The sequence below is a fragment of the Rosa chinensis genome, chromosome 2 (genome assembly GCF_002994745.2).
Source record: "Rosa chinensis cultivar Old Blush chromosome 2, RchiOBHm-V2, whole genome shotgun sequence".
NCBI lineage: Eukaryota > Viridiplantae > Streptophyta > Magnoliopsida > Rosales > Rosaceae > Rosa > Rosa chinensis.
Genome location: NC_037089.1, coordinates 27,773,534 through 27,800,061, shown reverse-complemented (window position 1 = coordinate 27,800,061; position 26,528 = coordinate 27,773,534). Strand labels below are relative to the sequence as shown.

Below are 26,528 nucleotides of genomic sequence, written 5' to 3'. Positions count from 1 at the left end.
CTTTCCAGCATAGATGTCTTCAAAGCTTGGGAAGACGGGTTAAATTTCAAAACATATTCTGAACTTTGGCAATTCGCATCGAGCTACTAAGCGCAATACGCACTACTCACAAGTGTTATAAACACTATATATTGGATACCATTACAAGATTCCCCCAACCTAAGAAAAGGCTTCACTCTGTTTGCTTCAGAAAATGATATGGTTATTGACTTATTGTCCAATGATTAAATTATAATTAATCTTGAAAAAGCAAATGCTGGCTTGAAAAAAGAATAGCCAAAATGCTGATTAAACAAAACTTTGATGATTTTTTCCTGAAACAAAAATAAAGCTCACATTGGTCATACTGTCTACCCAAGGTATTCAAATTCACTGAGAATGATGAGCTCACATTGGTCATACTGCCTACCTAAGGTATTCAAATTCACTGAGAATGATGAGGAAGGCTATAATACACCATTCCGGGTGGCTGAAGTGGCCGGAAACTAGGAGGTTGTTGAATTAAGGGTATTTGTTGCTGCTGGGTAATTGGGGAGGGCTGCTGGTTCATTTGCATGGGCTGCTGAGACATTGGCACCATTGGACTTACCATATGCGGTGGGGGTGGTGGTGGTCCTAGAGGCAAAGGTGGAATGTTCCCGTAAACATATTGGCTCATGACACCTCCTGATGGCTGTAAATATTGTTGTGAGGATGGGTTTTGAAGCATATGAAATTGAGCTTGTGAGGTTGGGACATGATTCTGCTGTTGTGGAACCATTGCTGATTGGTAAGAGTGGTTTGGAGGCGCAGTGGGTGGCTGTGTTGACATAAAAACATTGGGATCTGAAACTGGCATGGACCTTTCGGGTTTAGACATTGAATCAGTGCCCGAACTCTTTGGTGTGGATGGGTATGAATTGGAAGAGGTGGAGGGCTTGGTCAGGCCAGCATTCTTCGCCTCTTCAGCAGCAAAAGTAGAAAGTACAGAAGTCATAATTAGTTGAGAGGAGCTAGAAGCAGCAAGCTTGTCTGCAACCAAAGCGGCAATGGCTGCAGCAGACTTCTTTGGTGTGTGTCCTTTGGAATTAGCATCAGCACTTGATGGATTAAATATATAATCTTCATCATTTAGCCGTTTCCGCATGTTGCTGGCTTCTTCTGCCTGTGCTTGTGCCACCTATACTCGATCAAAATATAATTTACTAAGCAGTCAGATCATCCATTCCTCAATTCTTAGTAGAAAAGACCTAAATGAAGCAATGTTTTGCAAACAAAATAAACGGAAAATTCCAAAGCAGTACTGACATTCTACTTTGAAGGGATGCAGAAAAATCGACACTACTCATCATCATCAAAAAGGCATTCTTATCTACTCAATTCTATAATTTCTCAGTAGTCAAACATAACTGAAAAAGAATGAAATCTTTTATTTTGGTTGGTCCAAGAAAAACTATCACATCAGTTTCCCATATGTGTGCTAAGGTTCTGCCATTTCCGGCTTTAATATTGGTCTTCTCAGAAACTTCCACCTGCTTCTGGAAGAGGACAATAACTGGTAGGGTTTTAATTCTGGGTGTTTCACAGGTCCTAAAATTGGGTCCCAAGTGTATGCCCACATGAAAATTGACTGAACTGAGCAACCCACCCCGTTTAGGCCAATGAAAACAATCTGGTCTGGGCAGATTTCACCAGCTCTACTAGTAACATATTTTGATGACAAACTGGATGCTACCTTTGACTGCGGAGGTAATAAAGAATTCTAAATCAAGAAAAACAAAGTATTACAAACTATCTAGCATCTTCTCTGAAATACTATACATTTTAATCAAGGGTGAAGTTTTATAATATATGAGAATTCCCAACTCTTAAAACCTTAATAGGTGAAAGCAAAAAACTGAATACTGTTTGCAAAGATGATCAACATACCTGCATATGAGTTCGAACATTCTCCAGTTCAGATTCCTGAAAAAGATCCCAGGATATCAGCAAAAGCATACAACATGAACCAAAGAAGCACTACATGCTAATTTAATGAACAATTAAAGAAAATATGATATAGAAAAGTACCTGTTCATGCAAAGCTTCTCTTAATTGAGATACAAGTGCTACTCTACTCGCTTCAACTGATTTAAGTTTCTCAAAACACTGCTTCAACACATTTTCTTCCTCCTCGAGTTCTTTGGCTAAACTTTTCCGTTTTGGATCCTTTGCTGAAGACAAAAGAAAATGGGTTAACAGACAAGTATGTTGGAAATCACAGCAAGACTAACTGCCCTTCTGCACAAGGATGCAATGTAAAACAGCTACAACGAATTTCCAGTTGACCACTCTAGTCAAAACAAAGATGCACAGAAACATTAGTTTATTTTACCAGTAGTACAGGCACTGTCAACATCTTTTTCCAACTTCCTTACTTGGTGAACTGCAGACTTGCATTTGCTCATCTCGGCATCTTCATTTGGATTTTCACCGATCACCAAGTGAAATGCCGATACAATCTTCTCAGCTGCACCTCCAATGGAAAGTTTCTGGTTTCCAAATAACACAGCATTCAAAATCTCTCAAATAACTAGTGAAAAAGGGAAAGGAAAAAAAAAAAGGTTGAATAAAAGACTTATTTGGGGTAGTCCAAAATAAAAATAAAAATAAACAAATCAATGAGAAAATAATAAAATGGTGACTGTTGTTCTCACCGTTCTGATAGAGCGTGAATCTCTTTTCATAATTCTGACTGAACGTGAGCGCTTTTTGCCACTGAACTCCAAGGGTGGAGGCACTTCTTGCCCAAGCATTAGTTCTTTGAGGCTCCGCGTGCGAGACCCAAATACTCTCCTCTCTTCCCATATACCAACCTACAAAATTGGTAAGCAACAACACCAAACAAAGTTCAGCCGTCTTGAAATGAAATAGTACACCAGCCTGTCAAAGATTCTTAAAATTTGGTGCACATGATTTACATACCATTTCTTGGGACAGGTAAAGAGGAGGTAAGAAGATTATTGGGGAAAAAAAAACAAGAGAGGATTAAATGAACAAGACCTACTATTTGCCACTTATTGGTAAAAAGAAATAGTTAAACAAATTAGGATAGACTATGCGCTAACCCTAAATTGTTGAGAAATAACACACCATATTCAAATAGGGTGAAGTCGCCAGTGGCTGTATGGTCTATCTCAAACAAGATGAAAGATGGACTTACCAATCTAGAGACAACATTCTTTCCATGGTCATCACCTTCATCATTAATAACTTTAAGAGCTCCTGGAAGAACCTTCCAAAACTCGGTAACAAATTCATTTCCTTTACGCTTGCTGTTCTGCAGGATGTCATTGGCAAGATACAAGAGAGGGACTTTTTGAACCATTTGTGCATTATGGAACTGTTTCTCCCACGTTGTAACCACCAATTCAGCTTTGCTCCGATGAAATATACACCAGTGTGACAAAGCTTTAATAAAGTCAAGGCAACAGGTTTTAATTTAGAAAAGGACATCATTGCTTCAGAGTGGATACAAGTATACTACAGGACAATTTACACAACTGAACCTACAGTGAAACTTCAAACAAAATAGAGCAGAATCTACATTAAGCAGTCAGCAAACACACAGCAACGTGACTTCAAAGTATGAAAAATTGATGTTTGCAGTAAGGAACATCACTACATTTTCCTAATTGGTTACATTCATTTCATTGAAAGATTTAACTCTTCAATTCAACCAGATTGAGAAATGGTTTAATATGTGAAAACAACGGGTACCTATCTAAGGGTAAAATCAAGTTCCCAGTAACTAGAAAATTCTAAATGATAGGAGCCTTATTTTGAACCAAAAACTAATCAGGAATTTATAAGTAGCACATTGCTACCAAATTTCCCATCAGAAAAAAAGTAAGAGATTCTATACAACATTGAAAAAATCCTGCAGTTTACAAATAGAGAAAATTGGTAATCAGTCGCACCGCTCTCTCCCTAAACCAATCTGTGGGACACTAACAATAAAGTTCGATAATTATCAGCTTCTATAGCAGCAATTCAAAATTGAAATCAACATCAAAAGAAACAGAACTCGGCACAAGGCTCAACCAAAACACAAAACAACACCAATCAGAGTCAGAAGTACCAATTTCGGAAACTCAAGCCATTGAGAGCAAACCACATACATAAAGAACAGCGAAAAAAGGATACTTTCGATACACTGCTGGGTGCTGTTGAGCTTGGAGAGCTTATCTGCAAGTATCTGCTCACTGAAAACACTACTCATATCCTATACCTAACCAATGCCTTATCCCCACCAATCAATCACACAACCAAACACCCTCAATCACAGTAAGCAACTTCGAAATCGAAAACTCCGAAAACCCACTGCAGAAATTCAAACAAAATCGAAGAAATTCAAAATCTTGGAGCTCCAACCCCAAAACCAAGGACCTCCCAGCTGCAATTAGCACAAGGCAACAACAACACCACCGCCACCCCCAAAACAATCCCAATGGAACAAAGGCTCCGACTTTGGCAAGCACTGCCACCAAACTAAACGACGTCGTTGTCGTTGGCGGAAATTACAGAACGTTGTGGGGCAATCTGGAAGTGAAATTGGAAGAGTTTGGTGAAACCCTAGAAACGGTTCTGTGGGTAGGGAAAAAGAAACGTTTCGAGAAAAAAAGGAGGGTGGTTTTGAGTTGTTAAGTTGGGGACATTTGGCGCAATACTGTTCTGAGATAAACAGCACCGAGTTTAGATGTACAGGAGGATGGACAGAAGATCTCCAGAATTTTCTTCTTTTTTCTTTTAACCCCAATTTTTATTTTTCATGAGATCGAAGAGGATGTGAAATTTGTCCCCCTTATTTTGGACTAATTATAGTTCCACCCTTTGAGTGTGGTGTGGGGTTTTGATATCGAGCCTACTTATGTTGGATATCGTCTTCGAAGTCAAAAAAGGTAATGTTCTAGCTGAATACAAAATTCGTGTTCAGTTTTATTTGACACCGATGAAGAGATATTATGGTGAGAATCTAATTATTTATTAAAAGTAAATTTTTTTTATATAACGGGTAAATATTAAGTTGTTTGTATATCTCTATTACTATAAATGGAGACCAGAGTTTGGTTTTTTTCTTCATTCGGTGCGAGGCCAAATTGATTTGTAACGCGTGCATACCTTTTTCTGCTAGTGTGCACCAAATATCAAGTAACCGTTTTGTAATAACACTAAAATTAAATACTAGGTAGCAAGTGATGAAATATCGAGATGAGTTTCAAAAAAACATTTCGTAATCACCAGATGTGGTCGTTAGCGCCACCAATCAGCACACTTTAAAAGAATGTTGCATAAGCGAAATGACAATGGCAGGTAAATAGAAAATAAATTCTAGGGGACAAAATTAGCTCAAAATTACACAAAACTAGGCATATCAAGTATGAAGTCAATTATAATAGGACACAATCATTTTATCTCTTTTTATTTTGGGTTAATGGAGACAAATTCTCAAGTAGTTAAATCAAAAATAAGAGGGCGGAAAGTGAGAAAAAGCATCAAATTACGGGGCCACGATGCAAATAGACCGTAATTCAAAAACATAATTGTGTACGTATTTCCAATTTGAGACACATTAAAGTAATAAAAACCCAGAAAAACAGTAAGCTCCCGCTCCAGCTTTCGAAAACAAAAAAGCAGGGTCGTAAAATCCACGCTAATACGACCACCGTAAGACCTAAGCTAAGCTTAAAGCCGTGCCATTTATTTAAACTCCAAAACCCATAACTCTCTCTCTCTCTCTCAGTCAGTAAAGTAGTAGCTTCTCCGATGTCGAGTTTCATGCCGGCCGCCAATCAGAACACGAATCCCAACAAGTCCTTCGAGGTAAAAAAAAAAAAAAAAAAAAAAATCCCATTCCAAGTTTTTGATTTTCTTGATTCGATTCGTGAATGTGTGTATTAATTATGTGTAATTTGGATTCAATAATAATAGGTCGCCGAACCTCCAAACGACTCCATTTCGAGCCTCAGCTTCAGCCCCAAAGCCAATCACCTCGTCGCCACCTCCTGGGACAACCAGGTTTCAATTCTTTCGCTTTTTATTGCTAACAGAGTTATTGACTTCTAATCTCTAAGAAAGTTATTGAATTTTGGTGCAATATTGCCTTTTGTTCAGGTTCGATGCTGGGAGATACAACACAGTGGGCAAAATCTTGCTAGCACCCCCAAGGGAATGATTTCACACGACCATCCGGTAGGGCCCAATTTCTCTATATCTTGTATTGTTTTATTTAAGCTTGTGAGTGGTTTGTAAAACTATGATTCTTGAATCTGGATACAAACATTAATATGTATGATTATCAATGTAGGCTTTGTGCTCGACTTGGAAGGATGATGGGGCGACTGTCTTCTCTGGAGGATGTGACAAGCAAGCTAAGATGTGGTCCTTGGCTACTAACCAAACAATGACTGTTGCTGTGCATGATGCCCCCATTAAAGACATGGCTTGGATCCCTGAGTTGAACCTCCTAGTCACCGGAAGCTTGGACAAGACTGTAAAGTAAGTAATACATGTAAATGTTTTGCAAAATGTTATGAGCTTGAACCTGTATAGCAGTCTTTCTAGAATGTTATGAGCTTGAACCTCTGTAGCAGTCATTCTAAAATGTTATTAGCTATCTGAATAACTATACTCCATCAAGCTATATGGTGTTTTATTAAATAATTCATATAAGGTTATGCAATAATTGAGTTGATAATGGAGTTCTTTACTCCGCCAATTTACTGCCCTTTGCTCCTAAGATTTCTTGTATCACCTAATGCTCTCACATGAGCCTCTTCTAATGGTTGAGTGCCGTGTCTTGTTTGTCTTCCTTAAAACTTTATTTCTAGATTAGATATCCGCTATCTTGCCTTAAAAGTCGGATTTGCTGCTTTTTTAGTTAATTCTTTTATTGCCTGCGTTCAGGTATTGGGATACGAGGCAGCAGAGCCCAGCGCACACCCAACAGCTCCCTGAACGCTGCTATGCACTATCAGTGAAACAGTCTCTAATGGTTGTTGGGACGGCGGATAGAAATATTATTATTTTTCACTTGCAGCAACCCCAGGTAACATTCATTTTGAGGGGTCACCAGATTATATTTATTTTACCATTGTGATGTTACAAGAATAAACTTTTTTTTATATTATTATTAAAAAAAAGCTTCTTTACTTTCATGACTTTATTGGTCCCAGCTTCCAGGAATATATATATTTAGGCTTTAGTTTTTGTATCTCATCATGATGAGCCTATTTCAGTAGTTATAATCCTACCCTAAGAGATGCCTATGTGATTTCCTCAAAAGTGGAGTCATCAGTCATGTATATAGACGATAGGATCTTACCTCTGATTTCACTGTATTTTTATTTATTATTATTTATATAGAAACTATCTCAACCCTCTGCAACTCTTATCCACCAATTGGGCTGGGGTATCTTTGAGGATAAACTTCTAGTTTTATATTTTTCAAGCTCAGTTAATCATTTGTTAATATAAAGTTTCATTCGAATGTTTATGAGTTTTTCATATTTAATTTCTTCTACCTCCATGGATGTTTTATAATTTTTATAATTTTGATTACAAACAGAATGAGTTGAAGAGAATTGTTTCACCCCTAAAGTTTCAGACAAGGTGTGTTGCTGCATTCCCTGATCAGCAAGGATTCTTGGTAAGTATCAACTCCTCGTTTAGATCTTTCTGTCTCTTCTCCCCTTTGTTATTTCCATATTTATTTCTGTCTCAAAAAATAGTTCTTTCTACAATTATTGCTTATATTGACAAACTGAAACATATCTTTGCATGAATTTGCTCATTGAACATAAAACTTACCATATATGATATGCTTTATTATTTATAACTGGAGCTTAGTCAGTATGACCCTTGCTAGGGGGATGTATTGGTCAAATGCTGCCAATTGATTGGAGCAGAGCTTTTATATTGCCTTCAAATTAGGCATTATATGGGGATTGTGTTTGGTTGTTTGAAACCTTGGTTCTCTTATCGTATTTGTGGTTTTTGAGGGGGATGGTCCGTGAAATTCCCCTTTTAGTTGATATTCATGGATCAAGGAAGCAATGTAAATGTGTTCTTGCATGTGTGCTTAGAACTTGAATTATTTGTTCAGATACAGAATTGAACAAGAGTTTAATGTAAAGGACCAAATATTTAGATTGTTCAGCTTATCTCTTCTAAATTGCATACTTGATGCTATAGTGTGATTATAAGTTCAGTCCTCACCTAAACTATAGGAATTGTTCAAAAGAAAGGTCTTAAAATCTAACGGTTACTCTAGGAAGTTAGTCAATATTGCATTAGCTAACTTCTGATTGAACCTTGAATTATAATAAAAATAAAAAAGTGATTATTGTATATAGTTATTCAATTTCTTTTCATATACATAATTGTGGTTTTTCTTTCTTAGCCTCTTATCAATCCTAATGTCCCCATCCAAATTGTAATCTATGTACATCAAAAAATTGCTTCAGTTCCACTCATCATAGTTTGACATATAAGTTCATGAATACTGTTTATTATTGCTTAATAACTATTATCTTCTCGAATAATTAATAAATTAATTATGATTGTGTCCCAATGTAATGACCAGGTTGGATCTATTGAGGGGAGGGTTGGTGTGCATCATCTGGATGAGCAACTATTATCTAAAAACTTTACCTTCAAATGCCACAGGGAGGGCAATGAGATATACTCTGTCAACTCTCTGAACTTCCATCCTGTAAGATTTCTATTGCTATTCCTTTTATTCTCGTGTATTTTTCAAGACAGTATCTTAGAAGAATTTTGAAGTACATATGAACAGGTGGAATTTGTTTTACTTCAGAATCATGACTGGAATGCTCAATTGTTTTTGTTTTTGGTTTTTTTTTTTTCTCCATCTTCTGTAAGTAGTGTGTACTTACAGTTTTTTGTTATGTATTTCAGAAAGATGTTAAATAAACACCGTTTTCTCTCTGTGTTGTCATTTTTGATCTTATTGTGTGTACTTTGTTTCAGGTCCACCACACGTTTGCTACCGCTGGCTCTGATGGTTCTTTTAATTTTTGGGACAAGGACAGCAAACAAAGACTCAAGGTTAAATCTTATTTTCGCTCGCCTTATCAAGACTTTAAGCGTAAATATAGGTGTCTTAACAGAGGGTTTTCTGGTTTTCAGGCAATGCAAAGGTGCAGTCAGCCTATTCCTTGCAGTACCTTTAACCACGATGGTTCCATATATGCATATGCGGTAATCCTCTTTCACAAATCATATAATTGGATGCACAACACAAAGACGAACACTCCAGGGATGTTTCATCTTTTATGTATTACATTAAAACTCTTTCCCCCAATTGGCGTGTGTAGGTTTGCTACGATTGGAGCAAGGGTGCAGAAAATCATAATCCTGCGGCAGCAAAGAACCACATTTTCCTCCATTTGCCACAGGTATTCTAATGAGTTGCTTCAAATAGTTATCTTCATGAAGGCCTGAAAAACTCTGTATAATGTTACATGCTTTAATGGTTGCAGGAAGCTGAGGTAAAAGCCAAGCCGCGAGTTTCAACTGGAAGAAAGTAAAGGCCAGTCATGCCTGTTTTGCTACGAGCTCTTTTCGTATATATTTTGGACCTTTTAGTTATCAATGTGTGATCAAGGCTGATCGAGCTGGTCCCTCGGAGTAGACATTTTGGTAGCGGGGTCTCTTTTGTGTTAAGTAGTCAAAACCGTATTGTTTTGCGAACTCTTAAGATATTATTCTTTGTCAAGGGGACCCGTGCTTATTATCTTTCTGAAATTCTGAAGTACTGATTTACCTCTTTCTGTTGGCGTTCCATAAAGTTCTGAAGTACTTATGTAGTGTTTCAATCATTTATGACACGGACCTTAAGGTGCGTTTATGTGATCAATTTTTGAAGTAGAGTGCGTAAGATGATAAAGGACATTGATTATTACTATACAAGTTTGGTGATAAAAGTTGATGGTCCAGATAGGTAATCCCCTAATGAAGTATGTCTAACTGGTTCTGTTCAAAATCAATTATGTGCTCTTTTAGAAGTTCCAATTATTCATCGCTTAAAAACTTTTAGAATTCATCTATAAATTCAGCTTCAGAAATCACTCAAGTTCCTATTCCAAGCTTATTAAATTTTAATTATGAATAATGTGAAACCAAATCATCCTACACTATCCAGCATGCTCCAGTAAAAAGTTGAAACTGGAAAACACAAGCACAAGAATACCAAATATCACAATAACTAGGATATGCCAGGAGAATAAAGAAACCTAATAGATTCAACTACGAGAATAACTATATTAGTTTTCAGCATTCGTTTATGGTACATACCGATACATTAAGTAGATTAGTTCGATATAGAGGTAGAATTGTTTTTGAGATCAAGTCAAATTAGTCTACTTATGCGTGGAGTCAAGTCTACCTCTGTATCAAATCTAGTATGCTTGATGTACTGGTATAGTAAAATTTTTCTCGTTTTCATAAAACTTTTGTTGTTCTTTTGCCCTCTTTCGAGCTAAAAAGCTCTCCTTCGCTGCAGCCACCGCATCTTCACCTCTTTTATGATGATTAGCCTTTGGTTGATCTGCTGGCGGCGTTCAGCTGACATTTTTTCCTCAGCTGATGTGTTTAAGAGCTGGCTTCTCCTCAGAGGCTTCTACAGTTTCAGACATAGTTGCAACATTTTTTTCAAGGTTGAAATAAAATTCACTCAAATCTGTCTTCTTAGTATCATCATCTTTCTCTTGCCGAAGTCAACGAAGTCGGTCTTCCTCAATCCACTTTGCCTGCTCTGCAAGTTTCTTTTTGTAAGCCTTTGTGACAAATTTATCCTTGTCTGCATACAGGTGATCGTCTTGACTTGGCTCTTTTGCAAGCTTTCTTTCAAATACTATCTCGTGCTCTCGACTTCGTTCTTCTTCTCTTTTCATTAAATATTGAATCTATCTCGGCTTTCTCTCTTGGTGATCTTGCACACAAGGTTGTATGGCTTTCTCTCAAGTTGAATGTATCTGTCCCTTTCAAAGAAATTTACCCGTCTTCACAATCCAGTCTCTTAACCTAGCTTACAATGCAAGCCAATCTGCCATTGCATCTACAGCCTCCTACAAACTTTACTTGAACTTTTCTAATCTTGGAAAGCAGAAGGTGGATTTCCCAGCAGACTTACCAGAAACAGTCTTAAAATAAGTGCTTTGAATCAGTCTCATTGATCGATTATGCAGAAGAACTGTAGACATAGCCCATATCATACCCTCACAAGCTGCAGTAGCTTCAGTCTTTACTTACAACAGAAGAAGGGCAAGGTATACAAGTAGCAACTGGTAAGATAGCTCTAGGTGCTACTATATATCTAGTACTTGATGAAGCAGAAACCAATTTGATTCCGGATGTGTCAATATATTCACGGAGGAAATGAAAATGTAATTTTAGGCTTTACAAAATCACCCTACGAAAAAGCTCTTGTGGATGGTTGAGAGCGGGCAGAAGGTTTAGACTTGATAGACAATTGGTACGGATCTAGAGCATTGTTCCCTATTATTTTGGTAATTAAACTTGTGAGAATACAAGAGTTCGGAAGCTAGTTATGGTATCTGGGAATAAAGTCACTTTCAGAATGAAGTCATAATGTTGCAAAATTGTTTCTTCTAGTTATCTATCACAATTATGTTGCGGAATGAACGAATACAATGGATATCATATCATAAACAACTCTCAAAGGAAACATACTGAAGATGAAGAATCTTAATTAACTAATTGTAGAATAGCTGTAAATCTTATGTAATTATGATTCTTATTTATTTAGGTTATCATGTAATTATAGGAATGATTGTTTCCTATTAGGGTTAGACTACTCCTCTTGTCCTTGTATATATACCCCTTTGTGGGATGAATAGTATTATTATTGAAAACCCTAAAATCAAAGTATTATTTTCTACTTGGTATCAGAGCAGGTTCAATCCTTTGAACTTGCCTGCATCCTTTGAATCCTAACTCCTGAATCCTGAATCCTGAATCCCAAAGCACACCACAAACCGCTGCGTACCACCACCATTAAAATCAAGCCATCCCTGAATTTTTTTGAAACCCTAGAAAAACCAAACCTGAAAAAAAAAAAACAAACAAACCCCAAATTCCTCAATGGCCGTTCAACGCCGACCAGGTCCTCCTCCAGGCTTCTCAGGTCCTTCTCCACGCCGAAACCCATACGCAAACAAAAAATGTGTTGTCTGTGGGGAAGTAGATCATACCAAGGAGCGGTGCTATGAAGTGATTGGCTACCCTGATTGGTGGGACTTCACCAGGAAACCGCGAAAGAATCCGGGCAAGGCGGCTATTGCTACTACAGAGGAAGAGCATCTCGACAATGCCTCCGCTAATCTAGCGCAGTCAGGTATGAAGGGTAAGGCTACTTTGAATAATACATGGATAATTGATACAGGTGCATCTGATCATATGACCAATGACCCTAGTCTTGTGAAAAACCTTAGACGTTCCTCTCAAAATATTGTCTCTACTGCTGATGGTACTCCAACTCCGGTCACCGGAGAAGGTTCTATTGTTGTATCTGATACCTTAACCCTTGAATCTGTCCTAGTTGTTCCCTCACTAGCTTATAATCTCCTATCTGTTGGTCAGATTATTTTAGCACTTGCATGTATTGTGACCTTCTATCCATCTTTCTGTGTGTTTCAAGACATTCTGATTCGGCGGATTCTTGGTTATGGTGTTAGAAGGGGAAAATTATACTACTTGGATCTGACAGAGACTGGAGAAAACCAGAAGCATCTTTTGGGGCAAGCTAATCAGATTAATGGGGTAGAGAATGCAAAGGAAGCAGTATGGTTATGGCATCGCCGTTTAGGTCATCTATCTTTTAGTTATCTTAAGAAGCTGCAACCTCATTTGTTTTCGGTTGTCAGTGATTTGAATTTCCATTGTGACATTTGTGAACTGGCCAAGAGCCACCGTATTTCATATTCACCAAGTCTTCATAAAAGTCCTGTTCCTTTTATGAAAATTCACTCTGATGTCTGGGGTCCTGCAAAGATTCCTTCTCTTTCTGGAGCTCGGTATTTTGTAACGTTTATTGATGATTGCACTCGCATGACATGGGTGTCATTTCTGAAGAATAAGAGTGATGTATTTGGAATGTTTATCGAATTTCACAAAATGGTGGCAACTCAGTATCAACAATCCATCCGAGTGTTTCAGTCTGACAATGGTGGAGAGTTTGTGAATGGCCCTATGATTGAGTTTTGCCGGTCACATGGAATTCGTCATCAAACCTCCAATTCTTATACTCCTCAACAGAATGGGTTAGCAGAACGGAAGAACAGGCAGTTGATGGAAGTTGTTTGTGCTTCCTTATTTGGCATGAATGTACCTCGGTCCTATTGGGGAGAAGCAGTAAAATCTGCAGCATATCTTATCAACCGTACTCCTTCACGGGTGATTGAGTTTCAGAATCCTCATCAGAAGCTTCATACATTTTTGACCATCCCTTCTATGCCTAATTTGGAGCCCCGGGTGTTTGGGTGCACAGCCTATGTTCATATTCCCAAGCCTCAACGCAACAAGCTTGATCCCCGTGCCCGTAAGTGTATCTTTGTTGGTTATGCTGACTTCCAGAAGGGTTATCGATGTTATGATCCCCTTACTGGCACTTTACATGTCTCTCTTGATGTTGCTTTTCGTGAATCCGAGCCTTATTACTCAGGGGGAGCTTCTCAGTCTTCCCTTCAGGGGGAGAGAGGTTGTGAAGGGAATCCTCGTTCTATTATTGATTTTGATGTCTTTGAAGACTTGGAAAATTTGGAGGATACATTTGAGGGTAGGAAAAATTTGGAAACAGAAAATGCAGTTGCCGAACAGAGCATTGTGAATTCCGAAACAGAAAATGCGACTGCCGAACAGAGTGTTGTGAATTCCGAAACAGAAAATGCGACTGCCGAACAGAGTGTTGTGAATTCCGAAACAGAAAATGTAACTGCCGAACAGAGTGTTGTGAATTCCGAGACAGAAGAGACGACTTTTCTGGATAGTTTGAATCAAAATCAAGACGTATCTGAAGCTCACACACAAGATATTCCCCCTTCTACATCACCAACTGAAGATCCCGGTCAGAATGATCCGCCTCAGGTACCCCTAAACTTTAATGAATCTTCTGGGTTAGAAAGTGTCGAACCTAGGAAATCACAAAGGGTTACCAAGGGAATTCCTAAGAAACAATATGAACCAGATATCAAAGCCAAAGCTAAATACCCTATAGCTAATTTTATGTCTAACCATAGGATTTCTGGGTCACATGCACTTGTTATTGATCAATTATCTACTGTATCTATTCCTAGTAACGTGCAGGATGCATTAACGGATCCAAAATGGACAAAGGCGATGAATGAAGAATTGGAAGCTCTTCAAAAGAATGCAACATGGGAACTAGTACCTATGCCGGTTGGAAAGAAGACTGTAGGGTGTCGTTGGGTATTTACTGTGAAGCTTAATGCAGATGGAACTATTAATAGATACAAGGCGAGGTTGGTTGCCAAAGGATACACACAACGTTATGGGATTGATTATGAGGAGACTTTTGCACCTGTGGCAAAGATCAATACTGTTCGGATTCTAATCTCACTTGCAGCAAACAAAGATTGGCCCTTACACCAGTTTGATGTGAAGAATGCGTTTCTTAATGGGAATTTGGAAGAAGAAGTGTACATGGATGTGCCCCCAGGTGTTAAGAATTACCCAAGTGAAGTTGGCAAGGTGTGTAAATTGAAGAAGTCTTTGTATGGCCTGAAGCAATCTCCAAGAGCCTGGTTTGGGAGATTTTCAAAGTCCATGAGAGCCTTTGGGTACAGACAGAGCAATTCTGACCATACCTTGTTTATCAAGCGCAAGAATGGTAAGATTACAGCTCTTATTGTGTATGTTGATGACATGATTGTTACAGGGGATGATCCGAAAGAGATGAATGAGTTACAAAAGTATCTGTCAAAGGAGTTTGAAATGAAGGATCTGGGCAACTGAAGTATTTTCTGGGTATTGAAGTTGCGAGGTCTAAGAAGGGAATTTCACTGTCACAGAGGAAGTATGTTCTTGACTTACTTACTGAAACGGGGATGCTGGACTGCAGTCCAATTGAGACACCCATTGAGATGAATCACAGACTTGCCATTTATCCTGATCAAATTCCAACTGATAAAGGAAGGTATCAACGTCTTGTAGGAAGGTTGATTTATCTTTCACATACTAGACCTGATATTGCTTATGCTGTGAGTGTTGTCAGTCAGTTTATGCATTGTCCTAGTGAAGAACATATGGATGCAGTTTTTCGGATTTTGAGGTATTTGAAGATGGCGCCAGGTAAAGGATTACTGTTTGAGAAAAAGGATGAATTGGAAGTTGGGGGATACACAGATGCAGATTGGGCTGGTGATAAAACTGACAGGCGTTCTACATCTGGGTACTTCACTTTTGTAGGAGGGAACCTTGTCACTTGGCGTAGCAAGAAACAGAAAGTTGTGGCCAGATCAAGTGCAGAAGCTGAATTTCGAGGTATGGCACATGGAGTCTGTGAAATGTTATGGATTCGTAATGTCCTGAAAGATCTAGGTTACAAGCTTAGACAACCTATGGATTTGCATTGTGATAATAAAGCTGCAATTGAGATTGCACATAATCCAGTTCAGCATGATAGGACAAAGCATGTGGAGGTTGACCGTCATTTTATTAAAGAAAATCTTGACAGAAAGGTTATTCGTTTTCCATTTGTAAACTCAGAATAGCAATTAGCTGATGTTTTTACTAAAGGAGTGTCCAGGAAGATATTTGACAGCTCAGTTGACAAGTTGGGCATGATAGATATCTATGCACCAACTTGAGGGGGAGTGTAGAATAGCTGTAAATCTTATGTAATTATGATTCTTATTTATTTAGGTTATCATGTAATTATAGGAATGATTGTTTCCTATTAGGGTTAGACTACTCCTCTTGTCCTTGTATATATACCCCTTTGTGGGATGAATAGTATTATTATTGAAAACCCTAAAATCAAAGTATTATTTTCTACTCTAATAATACCAAAATCCCAAAAGCATATATAATAAAAGTTCATACCCAAATACTGAGAAAAATAACTTAAGTACAGCTTCAGATGTTCTACTCCAATGACAATCACTAGCAAGAAGAAAGAAAAGGACACTAGCTTAATTCACTAAGACCAAAAACCAAAAGAAGCCTAGCTAATCTAGGACTAACATTCCTGTCCTTTCGATGGTGCTATCATTATTTCTTTGAGCAATGCTCCTTCAACAAAAGAACATAAGTAGGGTTCTTGAAGTGACTGACAATGGTCTCGGCACAATCATCATCTGCTTCCTTAATGGCCTTGCATCAATCTTCTCCAATATTGAGTTTGTGATTCCAATAAGATGCATAGATCTCCTTCAGACAAGTCCCCCTTGCAGTGTGGAAACCAGCAATGCACTTGTGCACCTTAGCGTGCCCAGATAGCTTCGGAGGCTCTGCAGCAGTAGCATCAGAAGCAGCCAAGCATAGGGCTGCACAAGCAAGGAAGAGTAGCAGCGCAGCAACTCCTTTATTCAATTTTTTGGTTTTCTGTAAGCAAAGTGATCAAAAAACTAATGAGAATTGTGAAAGATGTGAATTTTGGGGAGCTGTATATAGTCATATAGAAGAAGACTTGTTAGCTATAACAGATGTTCGACTGAAGTGATTTGTTGTTATCCAAATTGTCTCTAGAATTTCGATCATTATCGTAAGGAAGAGATGAACAACATGTTATGGTTTGCATGGTTATCTTTTCCATCTGTAAATAAAGCACAATATATCAGGTCTTATAGTGCTGGGATCAGATTGTGCTCAAGTGTTTCCTTTTAGAAGTGGAATTTGAATTAGATGGAATTGTTATCTTTTAGTAACAGAAGAAGAAACTTGGGTATGCAACAGCAACTTTAGCTCTACAAATTGATTTCTTACTTAGCCAAAAGTCTATTATGCGCTTATCCTTTAAGCACACTCAGCTAACTCAAATTTTTAACTGAAGTGATTTGTTATTATCAAAATTATATTTTTTGATGCTGAGATTAGTGTATACTTAATACAATCCTTCTAATACAAAACTTGGTCGATTTATTTTCTTAAGAGGTAACTTGATTGGTTTGGAGAAGGTAAACTTACAGTAAATGTGGTATTGATCTTCACCAAAGTAGAAGATAGAACTACCTGTCTAAAAGAAATTCACTTGCCAAGGAAATGTCAAGCAAGGCCTACATTTCTTATTTGATTGGGAGGTTTTGTAATGCCATTACTCCCTCCTGAACAGTTAAATGGTATAATATAAGCCTAAGCTTTATCTTCACCCGTTATAATGGAAAGTAATTCCAGCAGTTTGCTTATTTAGCTTGGTGATACAGTACCCTACTACTCGGATTGAAGTTGAAATTCCATACGACTTCCTTGCGATTGTCATCAGAGCAAGTAGTCATTGCCATCAAATGCCAAATCTTTCTGTTTGCTTGTATTCCATTTTGTTAAATAAAGGCTCATTTGGATAAGCTGGTGATAATTAATGCAAGTTCATAGGAAACTTTGTACTTTAAGACAGGACTGCTCAAGTTGGCCGGACCTGGGCTCTGGGCTCTGGACATTACTCCAAATAAATATATATTTGGTACCACCAAATATCAAAGGCACATACCAAAGAGGAACACCCCATAAATGTATAGCGTGCACAACTCATGTCACCAAGCTGCACAAACTAGGGCAGCTCAGATCAAGTCCAATACATGACTGGCTGAGGTAGATTTATGGAAAACATCAACATGTCCTACATTCATAAACTGTAAGAAAGATTTGTTCAATAGAAGTTACAGTCCACCAACTAAAGTGAAGTCGGATGAAGATACAATGGATCCATTAATCCATAAAGATAGCTCAGTGTTCGGAAATTTCCAACACTGAACTTGTCCTCATGCCCCTAAACATAAAGCAGAGAATTCAAAAACCAAAAACCATAATAAATGCAAAGGATACTTCCCTCCCTACCACTATCTAACAGTGACCAAACCCATCAGAAAATCTGAAGAGCGTGAACTGACATGTCCTACTGCTTAGGGTTTCTGCCCTGTGCTGCAAGTTTTGCCTCTACTTGTTCTTGGGATAAAGGTAGGTAATAGATCCGAGGGGTTGCTTTAGTTTTTCGAAATAGATCATCCAAAGTGACAATCGGAGGATCAAGTTTCTCTGAAAGAGGAGGTGGGGGAGGCAGAGGAAGCCGCTCTCTTGCTGGGGGAAGGGTAGACAGGTGTGGCGGAGGGGGAGGGAAGGGGGTGGTGGAAGCTGCTGCTGTAGTTGCTGCTTAGATAGACGAGGTGAAGGCTGATGCTGCGAAGTGGCTGAGAAAGCAGGAGCAACAGGAGCACTCACAGGTGTAGCAGGAGTCTGAGGATTCTGCACCCGGGTTTGTACTTCCTGAGGATCAACAAAGTCCGCCACTAAGAGGCGGCCTCCATTGGTTGGCCACTGTAAGTTATACACAGCATTCCGTGTCTCCACGGCTTCTTCCACAGATGAATACTGCATCAAGACATAAGTTTCCAAGAAATGGATGAGTTAATTTCAAATCAAACAAAGCGAAACAATCTCCCCAAACAAGGAATGCCAATATGGTTAAAATGCAATGGGAGTGAGTGACTGCCACTTGTAAAGCCAGTATGAGTTATAAATCTAAATCACAATGGGTGACATAAATTTTTTACAACAAAAATGAAAGCAACATTAATCCTCAAGCCTGATTCCCAAATTCCACAACAGGTGGTCTTTAATCGCTACTAAACCAACTGCATGTGTCATGACTCACAAGCTCAAAAACACACACACAGAGAGAAAGAGAGAGTCTTACGGTAACAAAGCAATGGGTCTTAATGTGGTCCATCCAGAAATCAGTAACCTTCCCAGTTTTCCCAAGAAGTTCTTGCACAGCTTTCAGGGTGAAAGGCCGCAAAAAATGATCAATCTTTAAGGAATTAGTTGGTGGCTTCTGCGATGGAGGAACTGAAACGAAAAGAAGTAAGGAATCTAAACTTGTGCTGCTAGAAATTTTCAAATTCAAGAAAAAGAGAAAAGACTCACCAACACGTTCCTTGGGAATATCCTCACCAATTGTAGAGTTTGATCTTGAAAAGTTACGCTTCAGAATGGGGGTCTGAGAAGTATCTTTGGGTGTGGTGGTAGGTGTTTGAATAGAGTTTTGTGGCTCTGGAACTTTCAAGTTTTCAGAGTTCCACCTGCGCCTCTTTACAGCAGGCTCATTGGTCACAACTGCTGCTTTATCTATAGAAATGAACAAAAGAAAAATCATCAGGAATGAAAACAAGAGGAGCTTACAGGCAGAAGAGGAAAGGATATGCTTATAAAAAGGACACTTCAAAATACCTATGAATTGATGTAGAAAGAAAATATACTGTGCAAGACAAAAAATCTAAGAAAGAGCCAAAATTTCTATAGACTGACTAGCAGCCTGTCCAAATTGTATGCCACTTAAAATACAGTACCAATTAATTCCTTCCTTACATTTTAATCTTTCAGAAAACATTATCCTTACCACTACATGCTTCAAAATATCTACTAAAAAAAAACCCCGGGGGGGTGGGGGGGGGAACCTAAATTAACGTTCAGCAAATACCACAAGTGCATTGCATCAACAAGTCCTCTTGAAGAGATACTAGTCTTATGTGAATCAATTTTATTACTAATGCAGATATCTGATAGCAAATATATCATAGATTTAAAGAAATGCTGAAAGGTGTTTCCACAGCTTTTAAATGTAACAAATGGGTTGAAATATAACTAATCAACAAATTCAGTTGTAACTCACCATTAAGCTTTCTTTTCTCAGCAGGAAGAGCTGGATGATTCTTGTTATCAACACTTGTATCCATTTTATCAGAGGAATTATCATCTCCCACAACATCAACATGACTATCCTCCAATGCAATAGGTTCTTCAGTTTTCTCAACCCTATCTCCCACATAATCAGAACTATACTTTGAATCAATTTGTTTACTGTCCAGCACATCCTCTTCCATAGAATCATCTCCAGAACTTCTCTCCAAATTTAATTTTTCTGAGTACCCCACATCCACACTATCATTTTTCTTGCTAATGTCTGCATTAGTATCATAGTTGTCATCTTTCTCTCTAACAGATGCCTTGCTCTCAGGTGGCTCTTCAGCATCCATTGGATGTGAATCACCATTGACTGGGACAACAGCACTGGATGATGGGTCCACCATCTCCGGCTTAACATCTAATTCTAATTTGACATGATCAGCAATTATATTATCCTTTAGTTCAATCTTTTCATTAATTGACACAGTATCAGTAGAAATATAATCATAGTTTACTTCAGACCCTAAAACAGTGCTGACCTCAGATACCTGGTAGTTTGGGGCAGAAGAGTCGAGCACGGCATCCTTGGGTGTAGCATCTAAACTCTCACTCTCCAGCTGGGGCTTTGGATCAACATTCTCCAACTGGGGCTTTGAATCCAGACTCTCCCGCGTGGGCTCTGGATCCTCATTCTCCAGCTGGGGCTTTGGATCCTCATTCTCCAGCTGGGGCTTTGGATCCTCATTCTCCAACTGGGGCTTTGAAACCAGACTCTCCCGCATGGGCTCTGGATCCTCATTCTCCAGCTGGGGCTCTGGATCCTCATTCTCTAGCTGTGGTTTTGAATTCTCATTCGTCTTCTTTGCTTCAGTGTTCTGTGAACCTTGCCCACCTAAATCTAAATATTCTACCACATTCTCAGTGACAGTAACAGTGGTTTCAACAGTAGCTGATTGAACAATCAGCTCCTCTCCAACAGTAGCAGTATCATGTTTATCCACAAGAACATAATCCTCTTCGATATTGCCTTGATTCAATGCTGCTGCACTACCACCAATGACAACGTTTTCAGCCTTTTCCCGCCCATCAATGAAGCCTGTAGTTGTTTTAGCATCCACTGCATGTTGCTCCGGATCAGCATTAAAACCATTATCCACCTTCTCAGCATTACCCTCTATATTCTTCTCGGCATTTTCCCTCACAATCTTCTCGGCAATTTCCCTTTCCAGCCTCTCAGCATTTTCCCTTGCTAGCCTCTCAGCATTTTCCCTTTCCAGCCTCTCGGCATTCTCCCTTTCAAGCCTCTCGGCATTCTCTCTTTCAAGCCGCTCGGCATTTTCCCTTTCAAGCCTCTCGGCATTTTCCCTTTCAATTCGAATTGCCTCATCCAAACGTTTGATCAAATCGTCCTTCAAACCCTTGGTTGTCAATTTCCGCCTCTTAAGCTCTTCTTTCAACTCAGTAACCTTCCACTGATCAATTGTTCGATTGTCAAGTTTGGGATATGGTGATGACATCTTTTCCCACACTGAATCCCACCTTCAACCCTGATTGAAAAATCAATTATGCTATCAAAACTAGCAACAAATACAATCAAAATTATAAAAACTAAAATAAATAAAAAATTCCTAAAAGACACAAAACAGGAAAAGAAAAGAAAAAAAAAAGCCATTCAATGTAGTATAAAGAAAAGACAAGCACAAGTCGGTAGCTCTTAAAAAAATTATGTAGGACATATGTTAATAGGAGATATAATTATCATATTTCTCCACAGAAATAAAAAAAAGTGAAGCTTAGAAAAATCTAATGGTAATTGACACATTCACTAAGCATTATTCTCTAACAAAACAACAAAGCCCCGAACGCATATAACCAAAAACCCTAATTTACAAAATGCATTACAAATTCAAATTCTTAACAGTGAAAGGATTACGCAACAAGAACTCACAGTAATGTCGGGCTTTCGCAGCGTCGTCGAGGAAGGAATCAAAAGGCCCACAGAAAAAGGAAGAGAGTGGACACAAATTGAAAACCCTAATTTGACAAGACAAAACCCACCATTAGAGAATTCACAGATAACATCACCAGCATCAACACAAAACCCAGAAAAACAGATGATGATGATTCTACAATATCCCCTATCACAATATCCCACCACTCCAACTCTAATTAATCGTTCCCCTGAAAACAAACCAATAACAGAACAAAACAAAAAAAAAAAAAAATTGTAAATCAACTATGTGAGAGAAAGGCAGAGCGGAAACGAAAAATCAAATTGCTTTTCTTTCTGGCTTGGTTTGAAATTGAGATTGAAATCGTTCCTCTCTGAAATTTTTGGGGATTTTTCTTCTTTTTTTTCTTTCTAGGGTTTCAATTTCTTCGAGCTTTTTTGTTTTTAGAGTTTGTGAGGGGATATGAGAGATTTCCATCTTAAAATACGACTCTATTTTTGCCCCGTGTTTCCGAAACTGCCCTCCCGTAACGTTGTCCTACGTGGCGGGTTAAGTTGGGTCGGGTCAGTACCAGGCCCATTAGGAAAACCAGATTCGATTTGGGTGGAAATAAGATGAAGGGGAAGCTATAAAGAATAAACCTTTCTGAAATTTCAGTCTCTGGTTCTTGGTCGGAAGAAGCCTTAATCATTCAAGAAAGTGAGTTTTTCTTTCATTTTTCTTATCTTATTCGAATTTTTTTGATTCAGTTACATACCCAATTTCTGGTTCTTTAATTTCTGTGAAATTTTGATCTGGGAATTTTGATTTTGATACACGCTGTGAACTTTGATTTGTGTATTGTTTTGGTGAAATTCGTCTTTGAAATTTGAGACCCAGAAAAATTGTGCTTAATTCGGAACTATTACCGTTAAAAAGTTTGAAACTTGGGTTGGTTTAGACTTTAGATAGAGGGGTTCTTCACAGGTTGAAGCCCTAGTTATTGGGTTGGTTTATAATCAGTTTAAGTTTTGAAGGGGATATAATCATTGTGATAATTGAAAGAAAAAGCTGTATTGGGGTTTGCAAGGTGTTTGTTTTTGTGGATATGAGTTACCCATTATATACCATTAGGATGCTGGATTGGTTTTCAAATGCAACTCCAAGCTTTTGTCATAGTTCATCATACAAGTGCATAGTTTTGGAACATGTCAATGTTGGTGTACATCCACATAACACTGTCAATTTGCACTTCGCGCATTTATCCAGTAGGTTTTTTCAATAACAACATTTTTGGGAGTTGTCTTTGGTCCATCTTTAGAGATTTGTCTGAGAGGAATAAAACATAATGTAATAGCAGAAAGGGGGAAAACATAGGCCAAGTCAAAGGATGTGTTAGGTGACGATGTTAATACTGACTTTGGACGCTTATGTCTTGAGAAAGGGGTAGAGAGGAACATATGACTCTGAAGCTATGAACAAGGATATTGATGCTATATTAGGTTGATAGTTTAGGATGCTAGGTATTTTCCCAAGTCCATCTTGCGTATAGCGTAAGTTGATCCTCTCTAGGTTCTTTCAGTCTAAGACGTATTCTTGCTAACTGGTTTTCAGTTGATTTCAGTACTTTTCTTTGGTGCTTTCTGTTGCTGGTGGCTTTGTTCTTTTTGTCTTGTCATTTGAGATATAGTAATAGTGTCATAGATTTACTAAGGGTTATGTTTCTCCAATTATTAGAAGTGAAAAAACATTAGAAGTAGGTATATAACCCATTCCATTTAAAATGCACCAATAATCAGCAATAGAAGCTTCATCAAGGCAGAGAGGGTGCAAATAAGGAAGATTCACTATATTGTTGCCTTACACGACATTCAAGTGTTGAAGCTTGACAGAAGTAGTTTCAGTTATTACAACACCAGTTAATGTAACAAACAAAAAAAACCGAGTAAATTTCTTCAAGTAGCAAGAGTTTAAAATCTAAACTTTGATGTGGATGTTGTTTTATAATCTTCATACTTTTTGTTTATAACTGCATATATATAGTTACTTTACACTAATAAATGCTTGTGTATTGGAACTTGGATGCAGGGCCTCCTACTCCTACTGACTGGACTCGCCATACAAGAAGGAAGAAGAAGAATGAGCAAGTATGGGTTGAACCTAAGGCCACAGCAGAAGAAGCAGCCCCCTAGACCTCCTCTTCGTAAACCTGTTGGTTTTGGCGATGATGATGACAATGATGTTGAGAGGGAAATTTCTCGACATGCTACCAAGAACAAGTCACTCAGGGATATTGAGGAGCAGCAGAGGAAAGCACTGGAGCAGGACCCATCGGTGTTTGACTATGATGGAGTTTATGATGATATGAAACAGAAAGCGATACAACCTCGGGCACAAGATCACCAAGAGAGAAAGTCAAGATATATTCCGCAGTTAATGAAAAAAGCAGAAGAACGAAATCGAGAGCAGGAGATAGTATTTGAAAGAAAGCTTGCAAAAGAGCGAAGTCAGGAAGATCACCTGTATGCAGACAAGGATAAATTTGTCACAACGGCTTACAAAAAGAAACTTGCAGAGCAGGCAAAATGGATTGAGGAAGACCGACTTCGTCAACTTCGGGAGGAGAAAGACGATGTTACTAAGAAGACGGATTTGAGTGAATTTTACTTCAACCTTGAAAAAAATGTTGCGTTTGGTGCAGAAGACGCCAAGTTAAGGAAAGAGAAGCAGGCTGAATTAACGAAGCTAGAGAAGCAGGCTGAAGTAAGCGAGCCAGAAAAACAGGTCGAATTAAAGAAGCTGGCAAAACTTGACGAGGGAGAAATAGCTGGAGCACCAATGCCATTGGAGTCTCCAAGGGTGAGGGAAGGGGATGAAGGTGAAAATACAACTATGGCTGAAACTGTTGAACCCTCTGACGAGAAGCCAGCTTCAAACACATCAGCTCAGGAAAAATTGTCAGCTGAACAGCCGCCAGCAGATCAACCAAAGGTTAATCATCATAAAAGAGGTGAAGATGCAGTGGCGGCAGCAAAGGAGCGGTTTCTAGCTCGAAAGAGGGCAAAAGAAGAACTAAAGTACTATGGAAACTAATATAGTTGGCCCCTGTTGTTTAATCTATTTGGTTTCGTTATTCTCCTAGCATATACTAGCAGTTGTGATATATTCAGTATTCTTGTGGTTTCCGGTTTCACCATTTTACTGGAGCATGATGGGTAGTGTAAGATGATTTGGTCTCACTTGGGATTCCTATGTCATTACCAAGCTAAATAAGTAAATGACTGGAATTTCCTTCCATTATAACCAGTAAAGATAAAGCTTAGGCTTATTTTATACCATTCAACGGTTTAGCAGAGAAATGGCATTAGAAAACCTCCCGTCAAATAAGAACTGTTGGGCCTTGGCTGACATTTTCTGGAAATTGAACTTGTTGACATTTGCTGGCAAGTGAATTTCTTTTAGACATAGGTAGTTCTATCTTTTTATTTTGGTGATGATTAATACCACATTAACTGTAAACGACCTTCCCCCAACCAATAAATCGACCAAGTTTTGTATTAGAAGGATTGTATTCAAGTATGCGCATTACCCCGTAACAACGATCCATAGTGAAGGAAGTGGGATAAGATTGTTCTAATTGTCCTTTGCGAAGTGGTTCCGAGTTGTAGTCAATAACTGACTTGAAATCACAGAAGCGCAGGCTATGCCATCTCACTTCTAGTTCAGGAAACAGGGAGTCACAGACATTGTCAAATCTTTCTTCGAGTGAGACCCACAGCCTTCTGGGATCTTCTTCGTTCATATACTCGTACTGAAGCGAATCATCTATATGACGAGTTATTAGGATGATGGCTTTCGCTTTATTTGCCTCTAAGGCCGCTCTATTTGCTTCCAAAACTTGAGCTTGCTCAACAATTAGTACGTCCTGGTTAGGCTCGAGAATCGTATCCAGGATTCCATCGGCCTTGAGATGCTGGCGAACATCACAAACCCATTTGTGATATCCAGAGCCAGATGTTCCCAATGGAGCAAAGTCCAGTTTGTTCAGTTTACTCATCCTGAAAGAGAACAAGAAAAAAAAGGGTTAGTTTCAGAGTGGAAAAGCTACCACGAAAACTAAAGAAATTTCTGAGCATGGTCGCTTCTAAGAAATTAGGAATTTATGAGCGAAGTCGCTCCCAAGAAATCCAATTCCAAAAGGTATTGGATTAGATCGAAACAATGATGTGTTTGTGGTCGATCATAACTTCTCAACAAACTATAAGTTTGGAGGACTCTACAAGCTTCAAACTTGGAGTGAGCACGAACCCCCACAGTTCGGCTTTTGGTCTCCCCTATGAAGAAGAAATGGGGGGTAGAAGAAGGGAGGTTGCAAGTCCTCGAGGAAAAAAAAAGGAACAAAAACTCTAAAAACGGGAACTTTAAAATATACCTCTAATTTGGGTTTCTGGTGTGGCAACAATGTGGCACACTGTGGTGCGTTGTGGCAATGGTGTGGTGCGCTATGGCAAGGTGTTTTAGGGTTATAGGATTTTTGGTTTTTAGGATTTCAGGGTTAGGGCTTCGTGCTGATAACTTGTTTTAGGAAAACTGAAATTTGAAGAGAATTGAGTCGTCATTTCATTAATAATAGAGACCTCTTTATATAGAGGATTACAAGCATAGAGATAGAGTTGTACA

At 38.6% G+C, this 26,528-nt stretch overlaps 4 protein-coding genes and 1 pseudogene across 5 annotated transcripts; 2 read left to right on the top strand and 3 right to left on the bottom strand.

The window, feature by feature from the left end:
- Window positions 1-44: 44 nt before the first annotated feature.
- Window positions 45-4,853, bottom strand: LOC112186514 (regulation of nuclear pre-mRNA domain-containing protein 1A). Of its 2 annotated transcripts, XM_040514204.1 has the most exons (8): window positions 4,165-4,853; window positions 3,182-3,429; window positions 2,676-2,834; window positions 2,354-2,510; window positions 2,050-2,192; window positions 1,909-1,944; window positions 406-1,159; window positions 45-350 (listed from the first exon to the last, which is right to left on the bottom strand). In XM_040514204.1, the coding sequence occupies exons 1-7, from the start codon at window positions 4,238-4,240 to the stop codon at window positions 425-427; spliced, it is 1,554 nt and encodes a 517-aa protein (XP_040370138.1). In that variant the 5' UTR covers window positions 4,241-4,853; the 3' UTR covers window positions 45-350; window positions 406-424. The 2 variants fall into 2 exon arrangements, with proteins under 2 accessions (XP_040370138.1, XP_024180732.1); XM_024324964.2 differs by having other exon boundaries at window positions 45-1,159.
- Window positions 4,854-5,613: 760 nt separating this feature from the next.
- Window positions 5,614-9,906, top strand: LOC112183974 (protein RAE1). The gene is made up of 12 exons (XM_024322290.2): window positions 5,614-5,685; window positions 5,766-5,841; window positions 5,950-6,036; window positions 6,133-6,210; window positions 6,326-6,516; window positions 6,925-7,066; window positions 7,586-7,666; window positions 8,603-8,731; window positions 9,010-9,087; window positions 9,169-9,240; window positions 9,357-9,437; window positions 9,522-9,906. The coding sequence occupies exons 2-12, from the start codon at window positions 5,785-5,787 to the stop codon at window positions 9,567-9,569; spliced, it is 1,044 nt and encodes a 347-aa protein (XP_024178058.1). The 5' UTR covers window positions 5,614-5,685; window positions 5,766-5,784; the 3' UTR covers window positions 9,570-9,906.
- A 533-nt stretch (window positions 9,907-10,439) lies between these two features.
- Window positions 10,440-17,513, bottom strand: LOC112184040 (annotated as a pseudogene).
- A 209-nt stretch (window positions 17,514-17,722) lies between these two features.
- Window positions 17,723-22,309, bottom strand: LOC112185849 (myb-like protein X). Its single transcript, XM_024324173.2, is given in 6 exon segments — window positions 17,723-18,348; window positions 18,351-18,603; window positions 18,929-19,080; window positions 19,159-19,359; window positions 19,904-21,464; window positions 21,866-22,309. Coding segments are annotated over 5 exon segments (2,355 nt in total). The 5' UTR covers window positions 21,435-21,464; window positions 21,866-22,309; the 3' UTR covers window positions 17,723-18,130.
- Window positions 22,310-22,444: 135 nt separating this feature from the next.
- On the top strand, window positions 22,445-25,186 carry LOC112189990 (nuclear speckle splicing regulatory protein 1). Its single transcript, XM_024329403.2, has 2 exons — window positions 22,445-22,568; window positions 23,937-25,186. Exon 2 carries the CDS (start codon window positions 23,988-23,990, stop codon window positions 24,939-24,941), a length of 954 nt encoding a protein of 317 aa, XP_024185171.1. The 5' UTR covers window positions 22,445-22,568; window positions 23,937-23,987; the 3' UTR covers window positions 24,942-25,186.
- The last annotated feature ends 1,342 nt before the right edge of the window (window positions 25,187-26,528 follow it).

Excerpts from the sequence above, each read along its gene's own strand:
- LOC112183974 (XM_024322290.2), top strand. The coding sequence starts at position 5,785 with ATGTCGAGTTTCATGCCGGCCGCCAATCAGAACACGAATCCCAACAAG. Across the intron at positions 6,517-6,924 it reads AGCTTGGACAAGACTGTAAA|GTATTGGGATACGAGGCAGC; the intron begins GTAAGTAATACA and ends GCCTGCGTTCAG. Across the intron at positions 8,732-9,009 it reads ACTCTCTGAACTTCCATCCT|GTCCACCACACGTTTGCTAC; the intron begins GTAAGATTTCTA and ends ACTTTGTTTCAG.
- LOC112189990 (XM_024329403.2), top strand. The coding sequence starts at position 23,988 with ATGAGCAAGTATGGGTTGAACCTAAGGCCACAGCAGAAGAAGCAGCCC.
- LOC112186514 (XM_024324964.2), bottom strand. The coding sequence starts at position 4,240 with ATGAGTAGTGTTTTCAGTGAGCAGATACTTGCAGATAAGCTCTCCAAG. Across the intron at positions 3,430-4,164 it reads CACCCAGCAGTGTATCGAAA|CTTTGTCACACTGGTGTATA; the intron begins GTATCCTTTTTT and ends ACTTTATTAAAG. Across the intron at positions 1,160-1,908 it reads ATGTTCGAACTCATATGCAG|GTGGCACAAGCACAGGCAGA; the intron begins GTATGTTGATCA and ends GATCGAGTATAG.